The 12,337-nt window shown below is 27.5% G+C and overlaps 1 protein-coding gene across 1 annotated transcript in view; it reads left to right on the forward strand.

Moving 5' to 3' along the window:
- Positions 1 to 5,296: 5,296 nt before the first annotated feature.
- LOC105365254 (neuroendocrine convertase 1) overlaps positions 5,297 to 12,337 on the forward strand; it is an 11,992-nt gene continuing 4,951 nt past the window's right edge. The window contains exons 1-7 of the mRNA XM_011503368.1: positions 5,297 to 5,436; positions 5,495 to 5,654; positions 9,096 to 9,200; positions 9,261 to 9,362; positions 9,490 to 9,648; positions 9,714 to 9,780; positions 10,336 to 10,607. Coding sequence (XP_011501670.1) covers positions 5,426 to 5,436; positions 5,495 to 5,654; positions 9,096 to 9,200; positions 9,261 to 9,362; positions 9,490 to 9,648; positions 9,714 to 9,780; positions 10,336 to 10,607 — 876 coding nt within the window. The 5' untranslated portion in view covers positions 5,297 to 5,425. The remainder of the gene's footprint in view (positions 5,437 to 5,494; positions 5,655 to 9,095; positions 9,201 to 9,260; positions 9,363 to 9,489; positions 9,649 to 9,713; positions 9,781 to 10,335; positions 10,608 to 12,337) is intronic.

The following is a 12,337-nucleotide window of genomic DNA, read 5'->3' on the forward strand; positions in this document are numbered from 1 at the left end:
TTTTCAATGTGAAATCAGTTGTAATATATTGAATAGAAGTTTGTATTATACGAAACAAAAGTTTTCTAATGTTTATCCATAACTAAAAGTTCTTTTCTCATTATAATTACCTCTTTACAGTATATCTGCAAAACTAAATAAGAATAATCATACAAATTTCTATATTGAAATGTCATTAATATTGTTACTATTATTTGCTAGTAGTTACCATTTTTATTTTTATTTTTTTTAAATTATGATGCAAAATGATATAGAATTATGAGATTAAGTGTAAATGTAAATGTGATCCACGACAGAATTATAAAATAATAAGAATGAAATAATATTAAATAACATTAAAATGGACAATAAAGAGGGTTGTACAACTTTGTGGTTGTGTACGAGTTGTAAAATCAATTTCGACAATTTATCCACTGCTTGCGAACGCGGATGCCCATACACTTTTTGTAGAGTCGATACTAAATGTGTACGAACTTTAAATGTGAATCAGACAAATGACTGCATACAAATTATTTTCATTTTTTTTTTCTACGAATAAATCAATCCTACAGTAAATAGCATAGAAGTTCTATTGCTATAAAATAAATCACAATTCGTAAAGACATGTAGTCTCGATATAAGGATTGATAACTCTGAACAAAAAAAATTAGTACAATTCTATTCCAAGTTTAAAAATTTTCGAATATTCACTGTTATTTAATTTGTAGTTAGGGCTCGATAGAATTATTTATAATATTTTGTATATTTATGGAAGCTTATTCAAAGGATAAATGAAAAAAGCACCTACAATATATATATATATATATATATATATATATATATATACATACGAGGAATACGCTAAGAAAAAGTTGAAAGTTAAAGTTAATTTTTTTTTTATTTTTTTAATATGATCAAAATATTTATTCACTATTATTTTTTGAAAATTGGATACTCAAATCTGAATAATTTTAAATAAAATCTGTCACTTTTATTAACTAACTTACGCTGCAACCACTCGGACTTAAAATGATTTGAAACACATTCAATTATGTTTTTGATTACTTTATTTATCGAAACCAAGACAAGACTGATAAGTAGTGATGCAATGGCAATATGACTGACGTTTGATCAAACACGCAAGCTTCCAAGGAAATCTACGCAATTGAGTAAATTTTGGTTGTTCGCTCGGGGGAAGATAGCCGATCTATTGATGTTTATCTGAGATATGTGATATCCACTTAGAACATTGCTTAAGCTCTGCTTGCTAATCATCGGCCTGCTAATGACATTTCATTACATTTCTGATGAGACTCGAACCACCATAAAAAATGATATACAATTTTATTCAAGGGATGTGTCAATGTTTGTTATTACCTTTTCTTGTTATTTGGTAAATAACCTTCTAATACAATACTGCACTTACTCTTAGATGTGAAATTGTTTTATTTTGCTTTTTATTTTAATATATAACGATTAGATGACAGAGCAGATTATGAAATATATCTCACATTAATGAAAATAAGCAAAATCTATTTAAACTTTAAGAAATTTATGTAATTAAATTTATGAAAAGAATTTAACAGATTTTAGATAAAAGCTTGTATTTACAATAAACTATCGATAGTTCAATTATCATATATAATTTATTTGTGATATATAACAAATAATTGTTTATATATCGACTTGAATATATTTAATTAAGTGAAATATTTACTTAGATCTACGGTCCTTGAACATTAGAATACTTTCAAGTAATAAACTGTTTTATAAGTATCTAGGTTTTTTAGTTTGATAATAATAGAGTATTAATACAAATTAGTATAAAATTAGTACATATGCCTTTAAAAAATTTCACCATTCAAATTGAATAAGATTATTAGTGGATCATAAATACAGTGTTATATCAAAGTTTTGCTATATTTTACTGTATATATAATATTTTAAGTATACTCGAGTAACAAATTATTCTTAATATTCTAGTTACTCTTCAGCTGTAATATATAAATCAGTAGATATCCGTTTTATATATTATATTCAAATAAGAAAATTAATATTAAGATTCGAATATAAGCGTTGTTGGCGATTTATTATTTAAAATTGGCTTAATTCAATTAAATCTGTATTCGGCTGAATAAACAAACATACATCTTGTATTACATTACTTAATATTAGCTTATTCTTTTTTCATTGTCATTAATTAATTTAGAATTCTTGCTTGATCATATTTCTTGATATACATATTTGCACTTTACGTAACAATAATTTATTATTGAGTTATCTGATATTGTAAAGTAATATTTTGAATAGCTGTAAATTATAAATTCATTTTATTTTATCAGTTAATAATATTAGTGTTGAGTGTTCGAAGCTTTATATTGTAAAAAAGTTTTCTTATATTCCCGATTGGAAATTTTATATTCTAGAGTCTTTATTATCGACTGAATGAATCAATAATTATGATGATTCAAATCTTCATTGAAATAAATAAACGAATATAAAAATTGTTAAAAATTTAGAAAATTTAATAAAGATAAGCCTAATATTTTACTCGACACAAATTAATTTAGTCTAAAAGAAGGCTTATTATTTTTTGCAATGCAACATTCAAAGATATGCTCTTTTATATCAATTAAAAATCTAATTGTGAAACATTAACTCTTAATTAATATGTTATAATTAGTATATATAGTGTGCTACTATTGTAGTAATAACGGAACAACGCAGTACATCGTATGCGAATATTCCATTTATTGTTATATCTAGGTCAGATACAGCGTCTCTTTAGATTAATTTTATTAGATATCCACATTTTCCATAATATTAATATATAAAATCAACGAAAGATAACATATATGGATATTTAGTACACCTAAAAGTTTGCGATAAACTTTATGGGTTAAATTAATGTTTTTCTAGTATGAATATATTTTATTGTATTTGTTTATTTGTTTGGAGAATTATAGTAATTGAAAAGAATATTCAAAAATTAATTTGATTTTACTACTTAAGTATAAAAAATTATTCAACATTATTCGATAAAAAATGAATAACTACTTAATCGTTGCAAGTTGCTTAATTTTTGTCAATAAAGATTTGGAATTGATTCGACATCATATTTATATTTTTTACAAATATCAAATCAATTGAGTTTCTTTAATTCGAAACAAATAAATAACGTTTTGAGTTTCAATATTATTTATGTTTTCATTTTGCCAAATTCCATTTCAGTAGATTGGATAAAATTTAATATTAATAACTAAATTTGATTATATGTTATTATGAAGTAGCTTATTTAAAAAAAAAATTTCAATTAATGATGAAATAATTAGATATATATGTTATTATATTTCATATTCAATTTTTAATTTTATAAAATTATAATTATTTGTACCCTAATTGATTTATTATATATTTTTATCTTCTGCATACTTATATGCATATATTTTTTATACACATGTTTAATTTGGCTTTTGGTACAAATTATCTAATTTGTATATTGATAAGTTGAAAATATTTTATCGGTTATCATATAAAAATAAACACTTAATATTTAATATATATTGCAATGAAATATGCAATATCACTAATGTTCTATTGAAATACATTTTCGTAAAAATAATCTAGTAGTAAAACTAAGTACCTACAAATATTTTGTAAAGTAGTCATTTGAATTTTTTATTGATTTTTATGAGCCCCGTCAAGTATTAAATTGAATTAAATTAAATATTACAATCTATAGATGAACTATAATAGTATAAAATATAAAGATATATAGAGTAAAAGCTTTTTAAGCTTTTTAGCGTGTACTATCGACAAACTAGATTGCAGCATTATCAGATGTCAACATTCTTTTCACATATTTTCTCGATATTAATATTTCACACTAGATAGCGTGGTTGTCTTGAAAAGTCTTATGCATTTTCTAATGCAATAATTAATTATTAGCAAATTCTGAACATTGTTAATTATTCTAATGAATGGAATTTCTTAAAAAATTACTAACATTATAAATGATTTTAGCATTCCTTTTGATAGTACAATATAAACATTTGTAACTTCGAACTTTAATTCTATCAGAATTTTATCAATATTAATCAATGTACTAGTAATTGTAATTTATATCATTGTTTATTTTTAACATCAATTAAAAATAAAATATTAAAATAAATGTTAATGTTGCTGAAATATTAAAAGCATATTGAATGTACTAAATTTGCATTAGCTAATAACTCTTACGATAATAGCTTTGCATAGTTATTTAAATTTTGTGTTCCATTTTCATTATTATTTAAAAATGATTACGAATTAAATTCCTCATTGTATGTACACATTGTACACACAGAACAATGAAAAATAATTGTGTTATATTCAATTTTAATGATAAAAATATACTTTAACGCAAACATTTATCTAATGTATGAAATGTAGAATAAGTTTATAAACGGTTTACCATCCTCTTTTTCTTACAGTACTAAATAAAAAATTACTCATGCCAATGTATATCATGTTCCTGATTTTTCCATAAATCGTCAAAAGTATATAGGTAGAAATTACAGAGGTTAAACTAGAGGGAAATATTTTTAAATATTTTAAATATTTTAAACATTCGTTAGATATGTACCGAGATGATAGTACACATTTAAATACAAATGAAACTCGGCACAGATCAACAAAAAAGAATTAATTCGGCTACTTAAAGAGATAAGTATTAAAACGGCTCTTTAGAAATTGATATGGTGAATAGCTGTCATCGTCCCGTACACATCTCATTGACATATATAGTAGATTCTTGTACGTCTTTCTTAGTTATGTACTTTCATTTAAAGAGGAATATCCCGAGTCTGCTATAATCACTGTAATCGTGCCAAAGAAAGAATACGATAATCACGTTACATTATCATTAGAACTTAGTATTCGATTAGTAAAGAGTACATTTTTCATACCTTTTTCATAGGCCAGTAATAAGTATGGTAAGCTACCACTCGATACTCAATGCAAATAAATGCGCGTCTCTCGGGTTCTCGGTCGCAGGTACGCGCGCGCGCGCGCTCTCATATCCAAGCCCCCTCCCTCTTTCCACCCCACCCCCCTCAAATCGATTTTCCGGCATCGTCCGCGGCTTTTCACCCGCACGAAGCTGAGTACCGGGTTGGAAGTTCGGAGCTTAAAAAGACGTTGTGGGGGGATTGTGAGATTATGGGATTATGAGCAGATGGTGGGGTCAGTTACAATAGGGTTAGGTGAATAGTAAAGAAGTGCAAAACCAGTGTCGACCGCCGCGGTCCCAGGGTTCGACTTTGGTGGGAGTCGGACCAATGGGGCGTTCCCCCATTGGTGGAGGGGTGGCCGTGGTTGCGAAGAAAATTTACTGAACTGCAACCGGCAGACACTAATTGCCGCGAGCCGTCGCAACCGTCGTACCCTGTGAATCCTGGCCTTGGATATGAATAGCAGGTAACGCGAATCGTTTATTAATCAACTTAAAGCGACATGGTAACGAATAGCTGCATAGGTGGTCCCAGCCTTGTTGGCGTCTGGCCCTTTGTTGCTGCTGCTGCGCCTTCGTTGCACTTCACGCCCTAGAGTCGGATGAGTGGGTCATTCGCATGAAGGGTGGACCAAAGCTCGCCTCCCTCCTCGCATTGCGCTCAGGATATCTCCACATTGGCTCGGTAAGCTTCTACGAAACAATGTTCCAAGCGTAGATTTTTTTAGCTGTTAGCCAATAGACAGTAATTACTGTTCGACCTTGGCAAATAACTGAACTTCCCCTACCTCTTTCCAACGCTTGCTCAATTATTCAATATTCGTGACCTCATTATGATGTCGCTTATACATAACAAATTCGATAGCTAATCAAACAACTTTACGATGTTTTTTACACAGTTTAACTTATAGCCACGAGGATGTTTGATTTGATAATATAAAATAAAAGCGTAGTACTTGAAATTTCTGACTTCCTATTGACTACGAGTTATGAATTCTTATTAATTTACTGAATGACTCATAAATACTTGTTACATTTCACGTAGGTGTAAAAAGGAAAATATTACTTTTTACTCAAATATTAGTTGTTAAATTTTTTTATTATTTTTCTTTTATTGTAACTACATAAATTTCTCAATAAATTGAAATTTTCAGCATCGTTTATAGAAATGCAAGACGTACAATGAATATATGAAATTTGGAGAAGAAAATTTATTTTAATTATTTTAGATACATCATAAATTGATACTTTCCTTAGACTATTATAAACAAGTAAAAAGACTCCAATTTTTAGCCCATCTTAACAACGCAATTGTAAATCTTTAAAATATGTTTTTCAATCTTTTCATAGTTATGTGTAGAAAAAAGTTACTTCGAATTTTTGTAATATACATAGCTTGAACGTCAAAACACGGTATTCCTGACTAATTCTTTTACTAAGAAAATGTTTTATTTATCATCTTAGTAGTTAAAAAATCCGTCTATTTTACTGGACAATATTATAGAAAAAATAGATTTTTAAAGTTGACGAACTCGTTCTATAATTTTAACATTACTTTGACAAAGCTTTATAATTTTTTATATGTTCTCTGTTTCCTCTCATCTAGTTGTCCATGGTAGTTAATTTTCTGGGATAGATCAATTGATGAAATACCGAGGAGACAGAAAATATCTAGCCACAGTAGTTCCTGAGGTTATGAAAAACCCCACTCCAGTAAAGCATTATGATTATGCGAGATGATGCTGACTGGCTGCAGGCATTGAAATCTGTGTACAGTTGACTGTAGTTTCACACTCGAGCCGATCAAATGCAAATTCTTAACCTTAAAGCACTCAGCTCTTTAATTATTTCCATGTTTAATCAACCTCAAACGCCTCTAATGAGTCTGCCTCCACCTACGTTCTATATTCAGACGGGGATCCCGAGAGCTTCTAATTACAGCAAATGCGATTTACCAATTCGGTGATTTTTAAATGCTTATTAGACAGCGCTTCGGAAAACTCACAAGAATTAATTTCAAGATACTTCTTATAATAATTAGAAATATTTGTAACGACCTTTTAAATACTGCTGTATACACTCATATCCTTAATAACTTAAGTCTATAATAACAATCATGAATATTACTAGGCTATGAAGTAATCCATATCAAGAAATTTCTTTTTAGAATAATTCCACCAACTTAAAACATCTAAAGCTTCATATATACTATGGCTAAGTCAGAGATATATATTTTTTTAATCATTTTTATATTTCTATCCTCATTTATAGATAAAATGTCGACAACAAGCATTCCGTATAGCGCTTAATTTCTAGGATTTACTTACTCAGCTTAATAATGAAGAACAATTTCTAATATTTACTTCATAATAAAATCTTATTAATGAAATAAGATGTTATTAGAGAAATAGAAATGAGATTTTTAAATATAAATTATAAAAGAATTAAATTTCAAAGTAAAAATTATTAATATTGTACTTTGAAAATAAATTATAAATGAAATAAAATTTTGTTTTTATAGAAGACTTTTTAAAAAGATTTGTATTTGAAATTCAATTTAAAAAGTATTCTACATTCATATTGTAGAATAATTACGAATAATTCTTTTAACATTAATATTTCATACCATTTAAATTGGAACATACATTTAATACATATGTATAGAATATATGTGCAATAAGATTATAAAAATATATATTTAATGATTTGATTTGAAACTTACCCGTTTACTGAAATGGTAAATTAGATTTTATGTTAGAATACATGATTGAATTTATTAACTATGTCATTACTGTTTAATTAATGAATTTTTTTTATAAATTAAAAAATATTAATATTTATCTTATTAATACTTATTAATAAAATATAATATTAATATAATAATTTATTGGAAATTAAACTAGCAACATCGTGTTAGAAAATTCAATAAAGATTAGAAAATTTAATAATTAATTTTTCCTCAATTTAATATTTGAATAATTTAAATAGTAAAATAGTTTACGATGCAAATTAAAAACTAATAATAAAATTGCATTTATTTATTAGATAAAAATGCAATTCTCTAGAATATTAAAATATTATACAATCAACCGATATTTTTATTCTGTATGTTATGCAAATAAATATATAAAATTATAATTGATATTGGTCATCTAAAAAATAAAATCTGAAAAATTCAGAAAAGAATAACAAATTTAATTTTTGAAATAAAAACACATACAAATAATAGGAGTTCCTAAAAAGAGAATGTTTGCCTAATATATTATAGCATAGTAATGCTTTCAATAAAACTTTTTAATTTGTAGAATATTACAAAGAAATATTGACAATGATTATATATCGGAATAGAGATCGAAAAAAGCTTTTTGTCCAAATATTTTCAATCATTTTCATTATTTTTTCTTACTTCTGTTTTCATTTATTTATAACAATAAACGATTTGAATAATTGTTATGCTAATTTAATTTTCATATTTGATAGTAATTGAAGTATAAAATTAGATAAATCACTCTGCACAATAATGAACTAGTTACTTTATAGCTTAATATACATTCTTGATCCATTTATTCATCTGAATATCCTTTGTATAATTATTCTGACAATTTGATTTTAAATTATAAATCACAGAGATTTCAAATAAATATAAATATAAATATAATTAGGATACAAATAAATATACAAATATATGGTTCAGTCCCATAATTTCATAAAACTTTTTACGCTGTCTAATGATATATTGAATATTAAATCAGAGTCGAATTTCTTTTGAGTTGATAAATATACGCCAACTATGCACAAACATTTGAAACGTGAAAATGAAGGAACGTATGCTTCTTTTTCTCCTCCTAATATAATCTGCATATAGATAAGACATACTATCTTGTAATTTATATAAGAAATAACATTGTAGTTCTTTATTTTCATTTTCCTCTTCCATCATCTTGTAAATTTATCTAGCTGGATATGTGAGAGCAACAGATAACGTGTTAACGTTTCTTTTATTATGCATTCGCCATCCTCCTCCGCCAACATATTCTCCTTGAATACAAATATATATATATATATATATATATATATATATATATATATCTACATGGTTGCATAGACTCAGTTTCCCCGACGACAGGTTCTGGGCTTCAAGGATACATACTTGTGGCGCGCAATTGATGGACTGCGTTATAAGAAGCGAGGTATGCGCTATGCTATGAGTGCATTGAAGAGTCACATCAAGGTATATACATTTCATATGGACGATTGTCTTTCCTGACTAAATTTCTGCTATTCGTCACAGATTGTTTGGGCGGATCGGCAACGAGCAGTGAGACGTCAAAAACGCGGCTACCACACGGACCCAGTCTTCAACGATGAGCTTTGGAATCAGGAATGGTATCTGGTAACGACACCTATCAACAAACTCATTTGGCTGTCTCTCATAGACAGCTGCTTCGAGCCCGGCCGCTCTATTTGTCATTCAGGTAAGTATATGATTGACATAAATAACGGACTTTAATCGACTGCAGCAGGAGCACGCGGCCCAGACTACGGAGAAGCTACCAAGAGCAAGTCTTGATCTCAACGTCTTGCCAGCCTACAGACTTGGTGTCACGGGACGTGGTATTCGGATCGCTGTTCTTGATGATGGCCTCGAGTATACACACGAGGATCTTCGCGCCAATTATGTAAGCCTTTTAAAATCTTCCGTTTGCCCGGTTGCACCTGCATCACTTTTACCGCTCTGTTTAAGGATCCGGAGATCAGCTACGACGTAACTGACCGCGATGACGATCCCATACCGCGATACGAGGAACCAGGTAAGTTTCACTTCCATCTGTACATACCCAGAAATTACTTTTTCTTGAAATCTATTCATCCAATCAACACCTCCGTTTATCCGACAGTGGTTGCATCAAATCGGTCCATCTATCAATTTTCCGGAAGAATTGCTTTAGATAATCAACACTCGTTGAATGAATGAATAGTCAGAACATAGTTGACGATGAGCCATAACCGACGACAACGAGTCACGTTACTGTATATATTGCCTTAAATTAGTTAAACATTTCTTTTTTACAGACATTTATCAAATGCCAAAGAAAGTATGCGTAATTTCATCTAACACTATCGATGATTTCGCGCTTATTAACAATTTACGTACAATTACATAGCCTAATTATCCAAAGATTTATAATCATTTTCATTAAATATCCTATCTTCATAATTAATTTCATAATTCGTTTAAAAATACCTTAGTAGTTTTATTAATATCGGTAATTAAGTAGCATGGCCACTGTTCTCAAAATGTCCGCGGCCGAGAATTATTCAATGCTACTTTTATCAATAATAAAATGTAAGGATGGATCGATTAGAGATAAATGGACATGGAACGAGATGCGCCGGGGAAATAGCCATGGAGGCAGACAATCATAAATGTGGTGTAGGCGTGGCATTCGAAGCCAGGATTGGTGGCGTCAAAATGCTCGATGGGATCGTAAACGACCGGGTGGAGGCAGAGGCCCTCGGTTATCGGGCGGACCTCGTAGATATTTATACGGCTTCCTGGGGCCCACCAGACGATGGCAAGAGTCTCGAAGCCCCTGGCCGACTCGCCTCTGAAGCACTCGAGAGAGGCATTCTTGAGGTCAATATTCTCACAATTATCCTTATTTACTTAACCGCTTTTTATTTCTTACACATCACTGTTATAAATGACGCTGTTCTATACATTTATTGGATATGAATAAAAATGATTATAATAACATATAATATGTCCATTATGCCACAAAGAAAAATGGAATATTGCTTATACAATGTTGTATAGTATTTAAACTGTTCATTCAAATAGAAGAATAATATATGTCCAGTTTATACGTCAAACTTATATTCAGCAATCTACTCGAAGTCATTCGAAGTATCGCATCTATATCATTAAAAAGAATTAATGATATTGCATGGATTGACTATTCTTATGAATACTTTAAAATACATAAAATTTAAAAAATGATTTAAATTACATAAAAGATCAATATATCTGTATGAAATATTTATATTAAAATATAATTACTCCAAGAATAGAGATAAATGATTAAAAAACTGCATAAGGATAAATTTAATTATATATTGTATTTATTTACTTTTAAATAATAGTAGTTATTAAATAGATTTCATAGGCTTTTTAATAAAATAAAACACAATATATTTGTACATATTTTCGTATTTATGTCTATATATTACAAAAATTATTTTATAAATAATTATAAAAATTGATCAAACAGTTCTCTCAATATCCTAAATGATTTTTCTAAATATAAGAAAAAAGTACAAATTGTTAATACTGATTATTGTGAAATAAAATACAACACAGTAAATGAGCTACTCCTATAAAATTGTTACAATGAAAAGCATATAATCTTCAAAAAAATATTTAAATTACATAGTAAATAAAAATTCTCATATATTTATAATAGAATTATGTCAAATGAAAAATATGAAAATTTCCTATAAGTTTCTCATTAAATTGATTTTATTCACCCTTTTTAAATATAATGATTATTATTTACCTAATATTATTATCAAACACAATTTTATATGAAAGTTTACTGTAAAAAAATTATTATTATACAATAAGTGGTAAATAGAAGATCCTAAATATTAACAGCGACAAAATTTAACAAGCACGAAAAGGGAAACAATTATATTCTTCTTAAAAGAAAAAAATACGTACATTTTATAAATTTATAAATAATAATCATATTCAAATCGATATAAATGTATTTTTATACATAAGAATTTTATTCAAATATTTTGAATACATTGTAAATAATTTATTGTATTAAGTATTTTATAAAATCAACGTTAAAATAAAAAAATTTTCATTGCAATACGTTTTCAAATACACATATCAATTCACTGATGCATCGGTTATTCACAATTTACTTCATGTATCACAACATTTACAAAGACAGAGGACCTGAAAAAAACTAAAGATAAAAATATACAAAAAATTAATAAAATAATATAGAACGGAAAAAACAGGTCGATATTTTTATTTTTATTGAATACTTTATTTTTAATTTAAAAAACATTGAATTTTAAAGAAAATTGTAATTTTTTTATACAGTTAAATAATAATTAATAATAATATTATCAAAAAATTATAGTGTAAGAAATTTTTTTTTTTATAAATGATATTAAAAGTCTGATAAATAAAATAAAATACTATAAAAGTAATATTCTGGCGCAATGAGATATTTTTAACATTTTATATAAAAGAAGATAATTATAGATAAAGTTGTTTACTATCAATTAAAACAATAAAGAAAAGAATTTATCCTTTAAATTATTCCTATTAAAACTTAAAAGTGGAGCCCA

This window comes from Ceratosolen solmsi, unplaced genomic scaffold (assembly GCF_000503995.2).
Source record: "Ceratosolen solmsi marchali unplaced genomic scaffold, CerSol_1.0 scaffold63, whole genome shotgun sequence".
Lineage (NCBI taxonomy): Eukaryota > Metazoa > Arthropoda > Insecta > Hymenoptera > Agaonidae > Ceratosolen > Ceratosolen solmsi.